The sequence below is a fragment of the Numenius arquata genome, chromosome 6 (genome assembly GCF_964106895.1).
Source record: "Numenius arquata chromosome 6, bNumArq3.hap1.1, whole genome shotgun sequence".
Taxonomy (NCBI): domain Eukaryota; kingdom Metazoa; phylum Chordata; class Aves; order Charadriiformes; family Scolopacidae; genus Numenius; species Numenius arquata.
Genome location: NC_133581.1, coordinates 5969199 through 5988484, shown reverse-complemented (window position 1 = coordinate 5988484; position 19286 = coordinate 5969199). Strand labels below are relative to the sequence as shown.

The 19286-nt window shown below is 41.1% G+C and overlaps 2 protein-coding genes across 8 annotated transcripts in view; one reads left to right on the top strand and one right to left on the bottom strand.

The window, feature by feature from the left end:
• Positions 1–6033, top strand: part of KLC1 (kinesin light chain 1) — a 48955-nt gene extending 42922 nt beyond the window's left edge. For 4 of the 7 annotated variants that reach the window (XM_074149290.1, XM_074149289.1, XM_074149285.1 and 1 more), the window contains one exon: positions 794–2122. In XM_074149290.1, coding sequence (XP_074005391.1) covers positions 794–859 — 66 coding nt within the window. In that variant the 3' untranslated portion in view covers positions 860–2122. Of the gene's footprint in view, positions 1–793 lie in introns of all 7 variants that reach the window. The other 3 variants (XM_074149286.1, XM_074149288.1, XM_074149287.1) reach the window with 1 other exon arrangement.
• Positions 6034–8408: 2375 nt separating this feature from the next.
• On the bottom strand, positions 8409–18925 carry XRCC3 (X-ray repair cross complementing 3). The gene is made up of 7 exons (XM_074149771.1): positions 18849–18925; positions 18349–18486; positions 17332–17544; positions 12560–12714; positions 11933–12145; positions 9722–9768; positions 8409–8726 (listed from the first exon to the last, which is right to left on the bottom strand). The coding sequence occupies exons 1-7, from the start codon at positions 18901–18903 to the stop codon at positions 8504–8506; spliced, it is 1044 nt and encodes a 347-aa protein (XP_074005872.1). The 5' UTR covers positions 18904–18925; the 3' UTR covers positions 8409–8503.
• Positions 18926–19286: the final 361 nt, after the last annotated feature.

Here is a 19286-nt window from a genome sequence, read left to right as displayed (position 1 = left end):
GTCGAATAAGCTGGCCATGTTCTGCCTTCTAAACACTCTTGTGCATTTTACTAACACAGTAACTGCAACTAATTTTAGGAAGATAAAATTGCTTCTACACTAACAAAACTGTACGCGAGGATCTTGCTCGCTGTTTGTCCTCCCGTAGCAAGAAAGCCCCACCTGTGTGGCTCTCATCTCACTGTTGGGTGGCATAAAGGTGTCTTAACTGTGATCTCTGAGGAACGTACTGCAGAGCTCTCTGCGGTGTGAAATGGATGCGAAACTTTGCTTAGGGTGAACTGCAGCCAAAACAAAAAAAATAATCCAGGGTAAAGCATAATTCTTTGCAGCAACAGCGCCAAGGGTTCAAAACGTCCTGTCCTGGGTGCCCCTAAACTGGATCCTTAGTGTATAATCCATGTGACTCATGGAAGAGTAATTTATTGGTTGTGTCACACTGCCATATTAAAATGAGTTCTCACTTCTCGGGAGCTTTTTCTCCCGCTATAGACGCTCCTGGCCTTTCCCACAGATGGGCTTTTGTGGTTCTGCTGAGCCAGGGGTCAGGACTGTAAAGGCCGTGTACACAGAGCAGTAGATCTTTCCAGTTTTGCTAGTTGAAAGTTGGGGGAAAAAAGGTGTTTATTTGAATATGGAAGAGCGTCCCCCATACCCATCACGAACAAGGCCAGTTCTCTGTATTTCCTTATGTTTGTTCCTGTTTGTTAAAACCAGTAATTTTTTTTTATTTGCTTGAACTGTGTGGACATCTGCTTAATTTGTTTGTTTGTTTGTTTTCCCCTTCACGCAGGAACGAAATAATTGTCTGACAGACTCGAGAGCTCTGAGTGTCAGTCACACTGATTTGGCGCATTGAGGTTCTTGGAGAGAAGCTAGCTAATATTCCTGGGTGAATAAAGAAGCACTGAGACCTTCAAAGCTTTGGTTCCTCATCATTACGTATAGGAACACCTAGTTCGTAGATTTTTATTGGGTTTTTTTTTTCCAATAGACTGCTGTTTTTACTTTTCTAAATAGGAATGATTTTAAACCCAGCGTTAGTGGGTATTTTCTTCTAAAGGAAATCTATATAGATAAATATTGCTCATTGCACTGCTCCCATTCGTGCTACTTACACTGATTTCTTTAATAGATCTGAATATTACAGCAGCCAAAAAAAAGAAAAATATGTAAAAATACAAACATATTTAAAGCATACCAAAATGCAAAGGTGTTTGAAAACACAGGCAAAATTAGATGTGTAGCAGTAAATATATACAGTGCTGGAAGAAGAAAAGGATAAAATTATGTGCATTACTGTATAAATTCCAATTGAGCATACTGTATTGGTGGGGCTGCCCTTTGCACCACGGATTATTGTCACGTTAGAAACCTTCGCCGGCAAAACAGCACTTAGAGACGGCTTCCTTAAACCACTAGACTGAGCTATTCAATGTCACAGGAGAGATGGTCGGGGTTACGTTACCTAGAGGTAGCTCTAATAGCCATACCCGTGACCGTGACTTTGATACTTGTTGATAGAAGTCTTAGGGCACAACAGTGGATGGAGATCGGATGGTTCACGTTGATGAGGAGAAATGGAAAATGTTCCGACCTTTTATGGTCGAGGAATACTGAAGTTTTGGACTGCAGCTCTCCCGGAGCAGCAGGTGTTGCTCGTAGGGAAACATCAAGCCTCAGGTTGACTTTCTTGCTTGTCCACTGGAGTTCACAATCCCATTCTCTGCTGAAAGTGCTCCGACGTTTCCTTATGCCGATCCTACATCCTGCCGTTCTCCGGCACGGCTGATGGCAGCAGACTCGGGCAACTGCCCGCCAGGCTGCCGTGCTGCGGAGGAGCTGCTCTGCAAAGGACCGCTCGCCTCTGGAGGGCCCTGGTGGAAGCACGAGGTGGCCACAAGTGGCAAGCAACTCATTAGACCACGCATCCCTGTTAAATCTACTTCTGGTTAATGCGTATGCTGTCTGTGTACAGGACTGCTGCTGGAACTAAGTATGTATGTTTTAAGTATTTTATAGACACTAGTATTTCCTTTTGCTTTTCTGTAAAGCTTGTAATTTCGTTCATCTTTTGTAAAAAAAAAAAAAACAAAAATCTTATTCGTGTGAAGTTGGATGAGAAAGTAAAAAAAAAACCAACGTGTGTGTACAAATGTATTTGCGGTCATAGATGTGAGCTGGAAAATGCCGAACAAAATTCACTTTGGGAAAAGCTGGAATATTCATTCAAGGTTAGCGCCGGCTGAAGGAGGTAAAACACAGGGACGCAAGCAAGTTTTAGTATTTGAACAGGCTGTGAAGAGTCATTAGAATTAGTACTTTGTAGAAGTATTTGACTGGCTTTGCATCTGGTGTGGGGTTGTGCTTACAGTACCCGATGCAAGAAGCTGTATGTGATGCACTTGATCTATGTTTACTGGGAGGTACCTTATTAGCATCTCTCCAAGGAAAGCTGCGGATGGTGTACCTGCTCCAAGGACGGTCTGGAATGGGTGGGACGTGATGCTGCTAATATGTAGACGTTTTAGCACAGAGTAAGTAGTGCAATTTGTTAATGAACTCGAGCAAGAACAAGTTGTCGCTCGGTTATCTTAGCAATATGTACTCATAAAATGTAGACTCTTGAGTTTTAATCTTTTAAGAGCTTTTTATATAAAAATATACATAATATATATACTTTTTTTTTTCCCCCTAAAGCAAACCATGCTGTGTGCGCCCATGGGTGAATGGGGTTCTCTGCACAAAGCCAGCCTCAGCTAGCCTTGCACAAACAACCGGACGTGGGGCTGCTGAGCTGGGTGGGCACCAGTGTCCAACTGGTGGGGGGCACGGCGGGAGAGCCCACCGCAGCCGTGGTGTCCCTGAGCAGCCTGCCGCGGTGTCACCCGTCCCTCCGGCAGCGCCCGGGTGACGCTCCCGCTGCAGACACCCCTTGCAGTGAAGCTGTTTGACACCAGCGCGGTGCCGCTGCCGCAGGAGCGGCTCCACGGGCCTGGGAACACACGGCTCTGCGGGGCTCCGTGCTTCACTGGGGGACCGTTCCAAAAGTCTGACTTCCAAAAAACCCCACAAAACTACTCAAAACTGATTTTGGTAATAAGGAATTACTTATATTGAAGAATGTGTTTTCTACATTCACCTTTCAGCTTTGAAGGAGAATTATTTTTGCCACCTCTCTCTCAAAAAAAAAAAACAAACCTCAACCAGCAACTTGTGTAAATAGCAATAAGCAATTTAACCTCGCCAGATTGCAGTGGACATCCAGTTTTAAAAGGCAAGACCACGGTATGTTGATGGTCACAGTGAGGGAACTTTCTCATTTAGGATCATACTGTTGGTGGCGTTACTAGTACTGTGCTTTTATGTTTTAAGCCTTTATATAGTATTTTAAAGTGTGTTGGAAGACTAAATTGTTGAGCTACTGCTTATTAAACAATTCTTACATTTAAAAGGTTAATTACTTTTTTTCAGAGAAGGAACAAATTTTAAAGACTCCTCTAACCCGACAGTGATAGCCAGGTCCTTACAGTTATGAGCCAATGAGCTGTTCACAGTGTGAGGAAAAACTTGTAAAGGACAAAACCAGTTTTTAAGGTCAAGCTTCTTACGTTTGCATCATGAATTAGTTACTGTCGGGATGTGGTTTGTGTACACAGAAATTTCAGGTGGGCTTCTCAGTTGGCTTTTATGTAAGGTTTTCTTCCTGAATGTCCTCCGTTTCAGTTGTAGCAAACGGTCTGCATAAAGTACAAAACCAAAATACCCAGTTGTAGAATTCCTGGATGTCTTCAGTACTGAACTAAATCAACAGCTCTGATCAAACAGAAAACTAGAAAAGACCTTTAAAATTGCCAGACTCTTGTTAGGAAAACTGCAACCTTGGTTAGTGCTGTTTGGGTTTTCATCTGGCGTGTTCGTCCTTGCCCAGAACTGTAAGGGGGAACTTCATTAACAACTTAACGAGGACTCCAGATTATGCGAGTTCCTCCAGACTCTCCTACAAACAGTGGCTATTTCTGGGGTGCTGAGCACGGGCCGTGTGTAGAGTGAATCGTACCTTGAATTGTTACTGAAAGGTGCCTGTTGCCCGTCTGTCTCACTGGTTTTGCACTGGTCTTTAGGAATACCGGCAGTATTTGTTCTGGAGTTTAGATCTTTTTCTTGTAAAATGCAACTGTTTGATGATTTCCTTCTCTTTTAGAGGAATAACTTGATGTTTGTGCTTGCAGCACTGCAGTGATGGAACAGAGCGCTTAAACAAGGGAAAAACAATCGGATACCTTATCTACACTTTGTACCTTTCCTGAAAACAAACACCCCCGTGCCCTCCTGAATGGTAGTAAATTAAAATTATTTTGAACTTGAGAAGTGTTTGTGCTTAAATTGTACCATTTGAATCCCGTAATTTTGAAAATGGTGTGGTTCTGTTGTAAATCTGTAGTGCAAGGGGCGTGCAGTGCTGCCTTCGGAGTGTGTTTACAATACTTGATGGGTTCAAATTACTTTAGTTTTTGTTCTGCAGGTCATGTATTTTGTCTGAAAGCTGCTAAGAGAATTGCATTTTTGGTAACGTTGGCCTGTACCGAGAGAATAAACGTTACGAGATGTGATGCCGTGAAGTTTACAGTTTCCTTGGAGCAACTTTGCATTGTCACAGACTTATAGAAGTATTGGTATAAACGTTGGGTCGGGTTCGGTTGTGGGGTTTGTTTTAATAGTTTAGAATTGAGGGGAATCTTGAAGGTCTACATTTGCTTATTCCCCCCTTCCAAACCATTCACAACAGTCTCAGTACCATGAGTAGTCAAGGTCAGTAGTTTAAAAAAAAAAAAAAAGAAAAGAAAAAAAAAGCCCAGAACAACAAAGGAAGAAGCAAAAGAGAGTGTCACGGGCCGATAGAGGGCAAAGGACCTGAGCTGTTGAGAAGACACTTAAGCTCATAATGGAGTTGCAAAGCTGTTCTTTAGTTACGGCTGCTTTTAACTAGGAAGTATTTAGAGAACTGTAGTTGGAAGTTCATTTAAGGCTCCAGCTGCGTCAGAAGCAGCGTCCGGCTGCTCTAAGGTGAGGGACACACAGGTGAGACTCAAAACTGTACACGGCACGGAACAAACACGGTGAAGTAGTTTTTAAAACCAGATCGATCCTTAGGTTCCCCGTGTTTATACTCAAGTCCCAGTTCAAGCAGGGACAGTTACTGAGGCTTCAGTTTTAAATTACTGGGTAGGAGCATGAGACAGTGGCGGTGGCAGGTTACAGTGTAATTAAGCCAGATGAGTTCTGTGCAGTCAGAAACCCTATTTTCTGTTTTCTAGGACCTGGTTTAAAAAGCTATAAACCAAAACCCAACAACCAGAAAACTATTTGTAATGTCAATGTATCCTTGAGGAGAACGCCCCCCCATTGCCCTGCTCTATTATGCGGACTTCATGTCTGATTTTTAAAAAAAAAAAAAAAATAAACAAACCTTCCAAGATCAGCTTTAAAATGGTTCATTTTGAGCTCCCTGCGTAGCTACTGCTTGTCACAGCTGTGGATGAAACCCCCTTCAGCCTTCACCTGTTTGTCTTGCCCCATCAGACTTTGTTGAAAATAAACTTCCACAAATGTTACTTGTAACAAATGGTAGTAATTTGCCGTGATGTCACCAAGAGACTTGCACTGAGATTTTCTTAGAGCGTTTTACTACGTGTTGTGTAAATTCTTTCTCTTTACCAAGCAGAAATTAATTTGGTTCTTCTCTCCCAAAGCAAGGGTTCCAGAACCCTAGCCGAGCTTTCTGCTGAAAAAGGCCCCTTTAAATACATCACAGATCTGTAGATTAATTTGAAACTGTTTAAAAGTTTCGCAAGTGTCATTTAACATTTTTTGCAAAGTGTAGAAAAATATTTAACTGTGGTCTTCCGGGATAAAGCTGATATTCTTAATACAGCCTAGAATGTAAATCTTCTTTGTAAAATTTACTTCCATTTTTTTTCCTGTATAGAAACAAATCTCAGTTGTGAAATCCAAAGATGAATAAAACTCTCTAAAGGGAAGCTTCTTCAATCGCATTTATTGAAACTTAAAACATGTTTCAACACTCCTGCCGCAAGGCTTTGAAGAGGGCGGATGAAGAGGTCTTCATCCCCAGATGTTTGCGCCCCCAGAGCTGTGCTGGGCTTTAGTTGCTGGAACTAGAGACGGGGTAGAACCTGCAGAGGAACGTTCAGCTGCCGCGAGCTGCTGACTGTAAGCTTGGGGGGGTGGGGGGGTCACTTGCATTTTAGAGGTTTAGGGTTCGTGTGTGATGATGAGCCAGGAAACGTGCTGTAACATGCTCTGCCTCGGATTTAAGCCTCCGGCTGGAAAGTTAAATAAGAACCAACACAGGCAATGACAGACTTGCTTGGGTAAGATTTTTTTTTTTAAGAAATCAAATTGGTACAATAGGATGAGCAATAGATTGGCTAAAGTTCCTGTCCCAGATACACAGCCCAGGAACAAAGAGAAGAACTTGAGTGTTACCTACAGTGCGTTAGTTTATCTTAATTAAAATTGTTAGGAAGGAGGCGTGGAACACAGGGATTTGAAGGCTGAGGTCCTGCCTCTGAGCTGCAACGAGCTCACTTCTTCCTTAGAGCACACAAAGGCTTCCAAGCTTCATCATTGCATTTTACTAAAACCAAACCAAACAAAACAAAAAAAAAACCCAAACCCAGAAAGCACGGTCATTTTCAAAGAGAATTAAGACATTTTAGAAAAGATTTAGAGGCAATTTGTTACGCTGTTTGCACAAAGTCCCCTTGGGTGGCAGAAGGCACTGCAAGCAACTCGCCCTCCTTTCTGCTCGCCTGGAGTTCCCTTCCTTCAGCTCCAAGGCGTGACTGTTCCTGTTCTCCTGAAGAACGTCCCTGAGGCAGTCACAGGCCCTGTCTCCCTGGCTCTCTTTTCCTCGCATCGTGCTCAATTGTCCTTGGAAAAGTCTCCTGCCAGCAAGCTCCAGCTGCCTCAGTGCCCAGCTGGACAAAGCTGCTCCTTTCTGCTCCCTGGCCGCGTGTGTCTACAAGAGAAGCTGGGTGCTGTGGCCTTGGAGGGTATCACCAGGGGACAGGCAGAGAAGATGGCTCTGTCTCTAATAGGGTGTACCCGAAGAACACAAAAAGAGTCTGTCTGGACTTGCCTCTTACCAAGTGATCCTCATTCCTCTGAACTTGTACTTAGGGAAGAGATTTTATTGTTTAGAGAGACATGTTCTATGGAGAACAAAAGGTTCTCCTTTGCCAGAAAACAGAACTGAGCGATGTAACTACACAAAACCAACGTAAGACTGTAGACTCCTTGTTTGTGCAGCCTGAGGGAGCAGGTAGAAGGGGAAAAGCTGAAAGCTTAACAAGTATGTGATACAAGCGAGTATCAGACACTGCTCAGAGGCCAAATAAGGTCTAGGGCCTTTGGAAAAATGTGCCTGAGTAACTTCACCCGGCTTGCTTTCCCACTGAATGCAGGAAAAAAAAACAAAACAAAACAAAACGGACTAGTTAAAGCAGACGTCATAGCAGGAGTCAGAGGACAACAAGAAAAGATGTGCTGAATAGTGCAAAGATGGCAAGAAAACCATGTAAAGCTTTAACAACAAAAACCTAAGAAGAGTAATAGCTCCGTGGATGGACAAAAACAGCTAAAAAGGTGCCCTTGGGAAGCAGAGTGTAGGTAAGAGCTCAGCGGAAGGGACACAAGGACAGAAGATACTCAAGGGAACGCTCCAAGAGCTGATCAAGAATCCAGAGCCAGCAGCACTCAGAGCCCAGCGGAGCATCAGGATGATCACAGACAGAGCCCTTCCTCTGAAACTACCCGGTTACACAGCTCCAGAGATGGGCAAAGAGAACAAGGGGATGGCAGCCTGGGGACGGTAAGTAAAATGTTAAAAATCAAGTCTCTTGCTGGTGTTTTTTAATGCTAATATTACTAATGAGTGGTTTTAAAATAAGATGACTGCTTTGTGACAAAGCTGCTTTGTGTTGAGGCTCTGCAGATAGAGGAATGGCTCTACTTAACGGCAGCATGAGGCCCAGAAGCACCATCAGGCAATATTAACTGGTTGAATTTGAGACCCTTTGGGTCTGGAAACGGAGAAGGCACACAATTGCAGAAAATGCCATTTCTAGATCAGCACGCTATTTAAAAAAAAAAAAAAAAAAATTAGAAGTCAGGTCTCCCCTAACATGGAGATTTCCACATCACACTTCGTTGTGCAGCCTCCACCGCTCCACAGCTTCAGTCTCCTTCGGAAAACTTGTCTCATGAGGGAAAGCTGATAAACATATAGCCAAGTATAAAAAGACCTTCTTTCACAATGTAGACAAGGCTTAATGCATTGTCTTATCACCCTTTATGTATTTCAACATCCATTTGTCTCATCTAGGAACCATTTCATTTTATTAGTAATTCTAGTAAAAATTCTAAGCGAGTAGTTTGGATACATTTTTGGAGCAGGATGCTTTACTATACAGAGGATTTATTTTATTCCTTTTACACCTTCCAAGTGTACTGTATAGTAGCAAAAGGATGGAGGGAGATGAGGAGCAAAAATGACTCTTAAAGTCCTCACGCTTCCAGCGTGGTGTGATGCAACTCCAGCTGGTTGTTGGGGCTGTGGTACTCGTCCAACCATCAGTCTCATGAGCAGTTGGTTTGCCCAGGTTATTCCAAGGGCCGGAGAGACTCTGTTGTCCCCTGCGCTATAAAGAAAGCATTACACATTTCTGCATGTATTCATTTAGTATGAAATACCTTGATTTTGGTACAAAAAAAATAACACTGGAAGAAACGTTTCTCTAGGTCTCCAAGGACAGAGATTACAAGGTATAGTTCCAAGACTATCCACTGGGCTCTCTCTATAGCAAGGTGACAGTTCGAAGAGAAGTGCTTTTATACAAAATAATTCAGTCATTCTTCCAGCTGCAGCCACGGTGAATACCTGCCTCTATCTTGACGGGTTCCCTTCTCATGACAGGAGAATGGCAATAGGAAAATGTTTGTATGTTTAAGTATTTCAAGTGTGGAACTGTTGGTCCTGGATTGTATTCAAAGGTATATTTCTAAATGTTGGGTAGATGTAACACCTTTCTACCTAAAGTTTAAAACAATTTTTCTTCCTGGAAAAAGTGCAACCGCTCCAGTAAAAGAACTGCAAGATAACCAGGGGAAAAAATAAACAAATTGAACCTTGCCCTTGTTTTCTGTCAGTTACCGAATTTGGAGGACGTAACTAATTGCTCACAAACTATATTGCTCCTACCTTATCTAAGAAATCACGGTTATCTTTAGGATTCAAACATAATTTTAGTATCTTGGTGTCAAAAGATACTCGATTTTTTTTCTTAAGCAACTAACAAAAACCAACTCATAAGGTTTGGTTGCTGTTTTTTTTTCTAAACAGACAGAAAATGCACTTGATTGTATCAGAAAATACTCTTGTGTAAGCAAGTGCACCAGCCATTAACTCCAGGGAGTTTTTCCCCCCAACTTGCTGATTCGGGATAAGTGTTACATGATGGTTTCTTCTCCTTTACAGCCCATTAGTTATTGCTGATCTCCAGCAAATACAGCTTTGCTGAGTAAATGCACTACTGCTCTTAATACGCTCTGGTAGTTTATATTGGAGTTATAAAAGCCGTAGTGGTTAAACGCTGCTGTGCGTGACGCTGTTACGTTTCTGTTGCGGGTGACTTACCTACAACCGCACTGAGCAGCTTCTGACTCGCTCACTGCATCCGTCACCTTAAACAGAAAAACAACATTTGAAGTTGACCTGTAGTTACGGGTTTGCCTTTAGCAAGCAGGAAGGCAGGGAAGGAAGCCAGGAAAATCCAAGTTACTGGATCACATATTAAGCCAGGTTAGAAAACCTGTATTCTTTCAAGGCAAACTAAAAGGGAGTTGTGAAGTATTATCTTCATTTACAGTGCTGCAACTACTTCACTAGCTACAGCTTACAGGAGTTTAACGACTACTAGATGCTTAATTTGTTTCAAAAAAAAAAGTAACAGAAAACCACACACCCCACGCCGTTCCAAAGCTGTATCTGTAGATAAAAGGTACTGAAGCCCAAATCTCCAAAAAGGTGTCCTGTTCTCAGTGATTTCCCTACCTTTGCTTAATGAAGCAGTTTGCCTTTGACTACAGCCTAGAAAAATCCACACCTCTTGACTCCCTCTGTTGTCTGTTAACGTTAGGATTCTTCCACACAAGCTCTTCACAAAGCACAAACTAAGTTATAGGTGCTTCTCTAAATATAATGTACAGAACGGATTACTTTACAGCCATAATCTTCCTCAATGTTATTATATTCACTGTTTATTTCTGTAACTACTGACTTGACGTAATGAGTCACCTGCCATTAGCACAGTCCTGAAGGACCCTTTGTTAGCGAGTGGTCAAACTGCTGTCATTCAGTGTCAGGCAGTGACCTCACGGGTGTGAGCAACCACCAACATAAAGCTCCCACCGTGGGAAGGCAGATCCGAGAATCTCTCTTAAGTCACCCTTTTTCCCCTCTCATGCTGAACCGTTCTAAGGTAGAGACCAGTTTTCCTTAAAAGCTAGCCGAGCCTAGGAGAGATTCTGTAAGAAAAAGTTGGCTAAAAAATTCAGAGTAACTCGAGCTGAAATTTAAATCCTACTGAATCTTAATGGGAATCTTACTGAAAATAAAACGCTGTGCATGCCTGAAACCTGTTCAAATGACTGCCAGGTATGAATTCAATACAGTCCCTTCCAGTTACAGTACTAAATGTAAGGTTTTACGCGCTGCCCATTCTGTAGTCCCAGAATTCCTCTGAGGGAACAGAAACAAATCAAACAATTAACAGTTGGCTTGATGTTTCTAGAACCTCTTTCTTCCCGATACAAAGTTCTTCCTGTTTGTGACTTCTCAAGTTCAACCTTTCTCCCTACCCCTTGTCTTCTGCTGTGAGAAGGAAACCTCAGGGCTGAATATTTATTCATTTGATGGCAGGGCGTTTCCCAGCAGTGTCCTGCCTGCACGTTTACTTACCCCTTTCTCAGGCCGCTTTCCAAGTGCAAATGCTTCATCTCCAGCATTCATTCACATGCTCTTTCGGTCTGTCATTAGACTAAGAGCAGCGGCCTGTCGCTTCTACGTACTAGTAGTGTCTTGTCCACTTTTCCCAAAAGAATATTCTTTTGGGCTTTTTTTTTTTTTGGTTCAGCTCAAGTCAGCTCACGTGCATTCTCAGGCTTTAGTAGTCTCAGCAGTTAACACAAAAATGCTGAGCTACTCAAACATAGGAAGTTCCATCTAAACATGAGGAGGAACTTCTTTGCTTTGAGGGTGGCAGAGCCCTGGAACAGGCTGCCCAGAGAGGTGGTGGAGTCTCCATCTCTGGAGACATTCAAAACCCTCCTGGACATGTTCCTGTGCAACCTGCTCTGGGTGGACCTGCTCAGGCAGAGGGGTTGGACTAGATGATCTCCAGAGATCCCTTTCAATCCCTACGATTCTGTGAAACGCAGCAAAGTCCCTGGTGTTTCACTGTCTCCTGTATAAGTAGGATATAACTGTGCATGCAGAGCTCCCAGAGCCATCCTGCTGGCCATGGCGTTTGAAGGTAGCGTTAAGAAAGAACTCTCTTACTTTAGTTTGATGCTTTGCAAAGTCGCTATATGTTCTATGTTTGTTAGCTTTAACGTACAACCTTTGAGAACATAAACAGCCTATAAAAGCTTAAATTATATTCTTAAATTTTAAGAAGTTAAAATTTACTATCTTAAAGTACACCAGTTTAAGGAAACTTCAGCTTCCATCAGTCATTAATACTGAGTGTTAAATACAACATTAAGAAACCTGCATACACAGATTTGCCGTGCCCCAGCCATTCACTAAATGGTCCTTATAAAATGAGAAGTGATTTTGATGTCCTACCTGATTAATGCACATTATTGGAGTCCTGAATCTAGAGCTTAAACCGTGAAGCTGTGCTCCAAATGTCTGCAAATACCGAGCCTTCATAACAGAATCTGAAACGCCGAATTCGCATCGAAACAAAGCAGCGATAGAGTCTATGACCACCAAGCGCACCATGCCCCTCGCGAGCAGCAGGGAAATCCTTTTAGTGATGCAGTTGTGAAAGGTATCCTACCACAAAACACAAACAGCCAGCGTTAAAACAGTTCAAATAAATAACTCTATTTGTAAAAATCAAGCCTGTAACTACAGATACTATCGCTGAAACACAAGCTAAGGGAGTTTCTAAAGTGAGTTTGGGGATCTTTATGTCTCACTAGTAACCATTTTTCACAAAAATTACAAGGCAAGAATACAGTCCTGAAGTTTGTGTCTTTTAATATCTTTCATAATAGAACACCGTAATAGACAGTTCTCTAGCAGCAAATTGCAGAGATTAAGAAGCATTCATTACAGTATTAAGTATTCATTACAGATCTTAGGTCACTTTTAGCCTTTTGAAAGGTCTCCTGTATCAAAACCCCCCGCGTGGTTACTGGATTATAGTATAATAATTATGCATCCTTAATTTGTGCTACTACTTACTAGGTCTGCTGCATGCTCAACAAAAATACTGTTTCCAAACTTGATCTTCTGTATGATTTCAGCTGGAACGTCTGCACGCAGCTTCGGCTGTTGATCTATGAGTTGCTGCAGACGTTTACTTGGGAATACGTCTTCTGTACAAATGTAGACAGCTCCTGTAATCAAGGAAACCACCTCTGTGACTACAACAGGGCCCTTACACCCGCAGTTTTCTTAACACCACAAAAATAACATAATGCAGCCTGCACTCAAAAGCTGGATGTATGTACCTGGAAATTCATGTTACTTTTTTTTGCAGCCATAACGAATCAATGATGAAGAGCAAAAAGACAGTCCTATGACCTTCTTGTCATTGCCAGGTCCTTTTTTTTTTTGGGTGCCTGTTGACACGATTGGATTTGTGCATCCACTAGGTGACACTCGTTTTGCACAGCTGTGGAACACCTGACTGCCTGACGTGGGTGACGACCAGCATCATAACTTATCCAGCCCACAAAGAGAGCGATACTGCACAGTTTGCCTGGTTTGGTCACAAATCCAAACCACAGCACTGTACTATGAAAAAAATGAACTATCCCAGTCAAAACCAGTAGAACTAGTTATTGTGACTAATTTCACTCACTGTTTTTAACTTTCTTGTTTTTAAATTTACATGTGGAGGGGTACTTATTGCCACAATTTGTACGCCAGTTTAAAGAGGGTCACTCATCCAATCTCAGCCCAATTAGCTCTTCCAGAAAATGGCAGATTAGATAAAAAGCATTACACTTCAATCACATTACTGTGAGTGATGTACGCATATTTTTACTGTGGTTTCCGGTTAACAAGTATGCTCTACTGTAGAGAAAATTAACCATACACATCAAATATGTTGGGGAAAGAAAAAAGAAATATATGCAGTATTTTCTTTATAAAAAAAGATATTGTTACTGTTATTGCAGAACTAGCCAGAATTAATCAGCTAATACTTATAGGGTTATATCTAAGGATTAAGTCCACTCACTAAAGTGGCTGAAACTGCTAACAGAGCTGGGCAGCTGATGGGCTTGGCAACGAGACATCCTGATCATTTCCACCCCAATGGTCCATCCCTAAGCTGGCTCTCCAGGGAGCAGAAAATCCCATTTCCAGATGCAACTACCAAATCCTCTATATATTCCACTGAAAAAAAATATGAAACTATATCCAGTAGCAGAAACTGAAAGATCTAATGACTGGATCAAGTTAAAATTAATGGTTACTTTATCAATAAAAATACTTTTCTGATGGACACCTGTATAACACAGGGTATTGAATGCTGAGAATCTTCTACATAAGACAAAGATGAGCCTAAGCCTAATTTTCTTTAGGACTAAACAGCTTAATTCCCCAACCCCACCATAAATTCTACTCCATATGTGAAACATTTTTAAAAATTAAATTATTTTTCCAATACACAGTCTTATTTTTATATACTCAACTATCAGGTAAAGCAAAAAAAAATTATCTTTGACGAGTGAGAATTAAAGACCTTCCTCAATTATTAACACATGGAAAAAATACTTCATCGTCATCCACCTTCCATAGAAATTGTGGAAACATTTCAGTACCTCCTATTTCCATTCTACCTAATAACAGGTTCAAATTACACCTCAGCTCCTTTTTAACTTTCCTTGGCCCTCGCAGCCAATAGCATTTATCACCAGACTATTCAGTCTCCGTTCTCGATTCCCCGGTGTCATTCTGTGCACACTTATGTCAGAGGGAAAAGCAGCAGTTTACAACATGTGACAGCGAATAAGGACGCCAATAAAGCATTAGTGATCAGAGCAGTCATGATCTGGTCACGATTCCTGAACACATGAAAAACGAAGAAGTTGAACCATGAATATTTTCCTGTACTTTTCCCACTTCTTTTTTTTTTCCTAGCATTTAGGTGATTTGAATTCTGAATTTTAAACCACAGGCATAAATGCTGTCTTTGGTAGTTACACTGACTGAAGCCATATGCAATACCTGTAGACAGGAATGAGTACATACACAGATTTCCATCAGCAAAGAAGAAGGAAAATGGAAAAAAAAAAAAAAAAAAAAAAAGAAAGAGAAAATGAGTCCACAGGTATTTGAATCCATTAAGTTTACAGTGACACCAGCAGCTTGTTGAATTATTGGAAATAATCTGTCATGCACCAACCAGTTTGTTACCAAGAATCAGTAGCAAGCTTTTCTCTCTAATTCACAATTCTAATATGGATATGCATGTCACATTATATTCATGTATTACTTATGAATACAGGCATATAAAATCAGCCAACATGGGACTGACCAGAACTGACATTCTTAGAATGGCAGAAGGAGAACCTTGAGGCAAAGAATGTCCTAATTTCTTTCTTTGCTGCCAGCCTCCTACCATCGTAAACAAGATCTGCACGAAGTAAATACACAATAAATCTATACTGTCTGAAGAAATGTATTTCAGCATCACCACCTAAGAGATGGGAAGTTTTTAGCCCTAAAAAAACCAAAACACCCCAGAACAAACAGCCCAACATAATTTTAAATTATTAGCAAAGTTTTATAGAATCATAGAATCATTCAGGTTGGAAAAGACCCTTGGGATCATCAAGTCCAACCATCTACCCTACTCTACAAAGTTTTTCCCTACACCATATCCCCCAACACCACATCTAAACGACTCTTAAACTCATCCAAGGATGGTGACTCAACCACCTCCCTGGGCAGCTCATTCCAGTGTCTGATCACTCTTACTGTGAAGAACTTCTTCCTAATGTCTAGTCTAAACCTACCCTGTTGCAACTTGAAGCCATTCCCTCTTGTTCTATCGCTATTTGCTTGTGAGAAGAGACCAGCGCCAACCTCTCTACAATGTCCTTTCAAGTAGTTATAGAGAGTGATGAGGTCACCCCTCAGTCTCCTCTCCCTCAAACTAAACAGTCCCAGCTCCCTCAATTGTTCTTCATATGACTTATGCTCCAGGCCTTTCACCAGCTTCGTTGCCCTCCTCTGTACCCGCTCCAGCACCTCAATATCTCTCTTGTATTGAGGTATTGAGGTGCCCAAAACTGGACACAATACTCCAGGTTTTAGTACTGAGATTAATCTTCTCTTAGTAGTGCTAGAGTTCTGTGATAGTTATTAAGTATTGCTGTTCTCCTCAAGTTTCCTAAAGAATAAAACTCCTCATAACATGAGCTTTTAATTCCTGTATTTCTCATAAGAGACTCAACACAACCTGTACTCATAGACGGCAGAGAAATCAAGCTTCATTTTCTAAGTGCTATCAAACAGTATCTGCTGCCGTGACTGTGTGCAGTCGAACACATGGCAAGATACCACACCAAGAGTAAAGAACTGCAAGAATTAGGATTCCACCACTCCCTTAGTTCTTCAACTCCAGGAGCAGGACATTTCCACCTTCTAGATCTTCAAGATCCTCAAATGTTTTGTGTTCTCAACCCTCCCGAAACCCTCTGGTTCTCTCCCAGGAGCATTGATATGATGGCCATTCCATCCCACCTTCCATAAAACACCAAGGTGTGGACGGATGAGGACCACAGAATGACAAAGTAATCGTAGCGGCACCGAGTGCTCGGTGCATGAGAAACCAGAACCATCTTCAAACATAAATAATGAAAAGACTTGTCACTTTGTAGCCCTAGAAGGAAGGCTGTAGTCTGATACCAGAGCCAAGACTGCCATCAGGATGCTGGGCACCTTCTTCCGTACTCCCTTCTGGTTTGTTTCTTTCTTTCAACAGAAATGAGGAGAAGTGCTGGGGCATGAATAAAAATGTATTTGCCTTCAAACCATCTGCAGCAGTTAGCAGCAACACGTGAAGGAATCGAACAAAATATATTTGCTTCTGCTGTGATTAATGACGTAACTTAAAGCAAAGTAACGTAAGCCACAGGCTAGTTACAGCTCTTTAAGCAAGATCTTCGTTGGGACATTCTATGATTTTTCCACATGGGTGGATATAGTACAAGAAATAATTAAGTTTCCCCACAACAAAGCACTGAGCTGCCAAATTAAACCCAGTGCTACATGGAAGGAAGAGCAAGATCACAGCCAAAACACACTCAAGGCAGACTACCAGGAGATGGAATTCTCAGAAGTGGCACAAGTTTCCTCCCTTTCTAAGGCAGCATAGAATACTTTTAAAAAAAATAAATTAGAAGGTAGACTAATGTGATCGCTAAAAAACCATACTCAAATCAAAGAATAAACTTGTATATTTTGGGAAACACAGGAAAAATCACAGGTACAAAACAACGTTAACTTTCTTCAACTCTATTTCCATCAATTTTACTCTGTAAATCACTATAATCACTGTTATCAAACTAAGTATTCTTTGAAATTTGAAACCCCCAACTAGGGAATATATACCATATACCCAAGATGCTTCTGGAAAATTAGCTGACAAGCTTTTTTGCTGTGGTGGTTATCCGAGAAGTCAATAAGTAATTATGACACCAATGCTTTTCATATATTGTTTGCATGCGTGCCCAGTTTTACACACGGCGGCAAGCAGGTAAACAACAGCCAAGAGTAAGTTTGTATTAAATGATGTTGTGATGCAGGGCATGTGCACAGCATGCTTTTCTCCCTATAAAGACGCATTACTAATTACCTAGCTTACTGCTAATGCTATTACAGAAGGGTAAGACACACAATGAATACATGCACTACCCTTCCATGCCCTGATGATGTTCTTAACGACAGTATATTCTCCCAAATGGCAAATTATTCAATATTTACATTTAAGTACTTACCAGACTCTAATCCACCATATTTGTAAGGATACTGCACGCAAAGGCACAGTTGTAAACCAATCTGAGTCTTCCCAGCAGAACTTTCCCCAGCAAGTTCCGTGATTCCCACTAAAGGAATGCCACCTTTTAACAAGCCATCCAGTACCGAACATCCCAGACTTAGCTTCTGGTGTTGGGAGGTGAGGTGATCTTTATCTTGGTAGAGCTGAAGTGCTGCAGGGTTTGGGATTTTTTTAAACGATTAAAAAGAAAAAAAAAAAAAGGAAAAAAAGAGAAAGGAGTTTCATTTAGCATCTTTCTAATACACAATGATACAAAAATAGAGGTTGTATACCAGGTTTATATCTACAAGGGATGCTTGATAGTTTACACTGAGCCCTTTCCTCCTCTCCAACTTTATTTTCCTTTCTCTGCCTCTAAGGAGTCTCTGGAAAGCTACATCCTGGGAAAACATTGCCGGCAAGGCTCAAGCGCAGCAATTATTGCAAGGGAAAGCTATAGCAGACTACAAAACAGCATACCAGGCACCTGGCCAAGGCCTGAAGATATATGCAAATCATAAGAAAATAAATTCTGAGTACAGAGCTGCCACAAACCATTTGTACAGGAGGAGCTATTAGGTTTGGAGCTATTAGGCTTGGTTTGGAATTAGATGTTTATATCAATTCAGTTTATGTAGTTTATAATTTATTAGTTTTTCAACTAGTCTAAGTCCAAAAGGGAGAGGGACTTTTTTTTCCCCTCTCATCAAGTGTTCCAGACTGGAGAATCATTTTGTCCCATTTCAAGCAGGCTTGATCCCAAAGAACGACACCCATCCCCTTCCTCCCACCTTCAAGGTCTCAGGGGAGCTGTCCTTAGGATAGTTAAATAATTCACTACAGCATAACTAGAATATTTGCCTTTTCATGTTCAGAATCACATCACTGTGTCAATGATGAACCAAAACCTTATTTTCTCCTGGTGACAGTATTTTAAGATTTAAACAGAAGAGTTTTTTGGTATTGACTATATTACCTGTAAGCATACTGTTTCTCCTCAGCATGTGAGAGACCGTTTTCAGTAAGCATTGTGTATCTGCACTGGACAGTTTCATCAATCTTTGCAAGTCTGCTCCAGAAAGATTTAAAATCTCTTTTACTGATTTTATGTCAGCTGAAATTAGAAGAATTTTTGTAAATACTTTTGGCTGGATTACAGTCTTATGCACAAAAGTTTTCCCACTTTCTGCTACTCATTTACCTGAAGTTTACCTACACTGCATTCTTGAAGCAGGGCAGGGAACGTTTACTTTGCCTGTATCAACACAAGCTATAAAGTTGTTTGGAAAATTATTATTGGAGCATGGGGAAAACCCATCACTTCTAATTATTAAAAAAACTTGCTTATGAAATCCTTAATTACAGTTCTAAAATGCTACTGTACATCTACAGGCTTACACCCACAAACGCACAATTATATAAAGGAAAACACTGTGGTGACAGATCTATTAACTAGACATTGACAAATTAAGTTACCTTTCTTAAGGGCAGCAATTACTTTGGGGTTCAAGTCAAACCGGTCCCAGTCCATTTCCTGATACAGCACCAGAGCAAATTATCTGTTATTAAAGTGTTTTTTATCAGACATGAAAAATTTGTAGGAATCTTCTTTTATAACAGCATAGTTATCTGTTATCTTAAAAAAAAACAATGATTCAGCACATTGGCAGAAGTCTTCTCAGATGGCTGTTTACATATATGCTATTAAAGGGTTCGACTAACAATGCTGCAGAATTACTAGTAAGTTTAATTGCTTGTAATTCTGCCTAGTTCACAGATATGCTGGACAGTTATTTCTATCCTGCCACAAGCTTTTCGCTTTCAAATAGAAAACAAGATCTCATGGACATACAATTTGGAATGATCCAGGACTATTCATACATTGGATAATCAAATATATTTTGATTAGCTAAA

Bases quoted from the DNA above. Each gene is read 5' to 3' on its own strand.
- XRCC3 (XM_074149771.1), bottom strand. From the start codon at position 18,903: ATGGACTGGGACCGGTTTGACTTGAACCCCAAAGTAATTGCTGCCCTT. The intron at 18,487-18,848 runs GTAACTTAATTT...TTCTAATTTCAG, and splicing joins AATTGCTGCCCTTAAGAAAG to CTGACATAAAATCAGTAAAA. The intron at 8,727-9,721 runs GTAAGTCACCCG...CTTTCTTTATAG, and splicing joins GCTGCTCAGTGCGGTTGTAG to CGCAGGGGACAACAGAGTCT.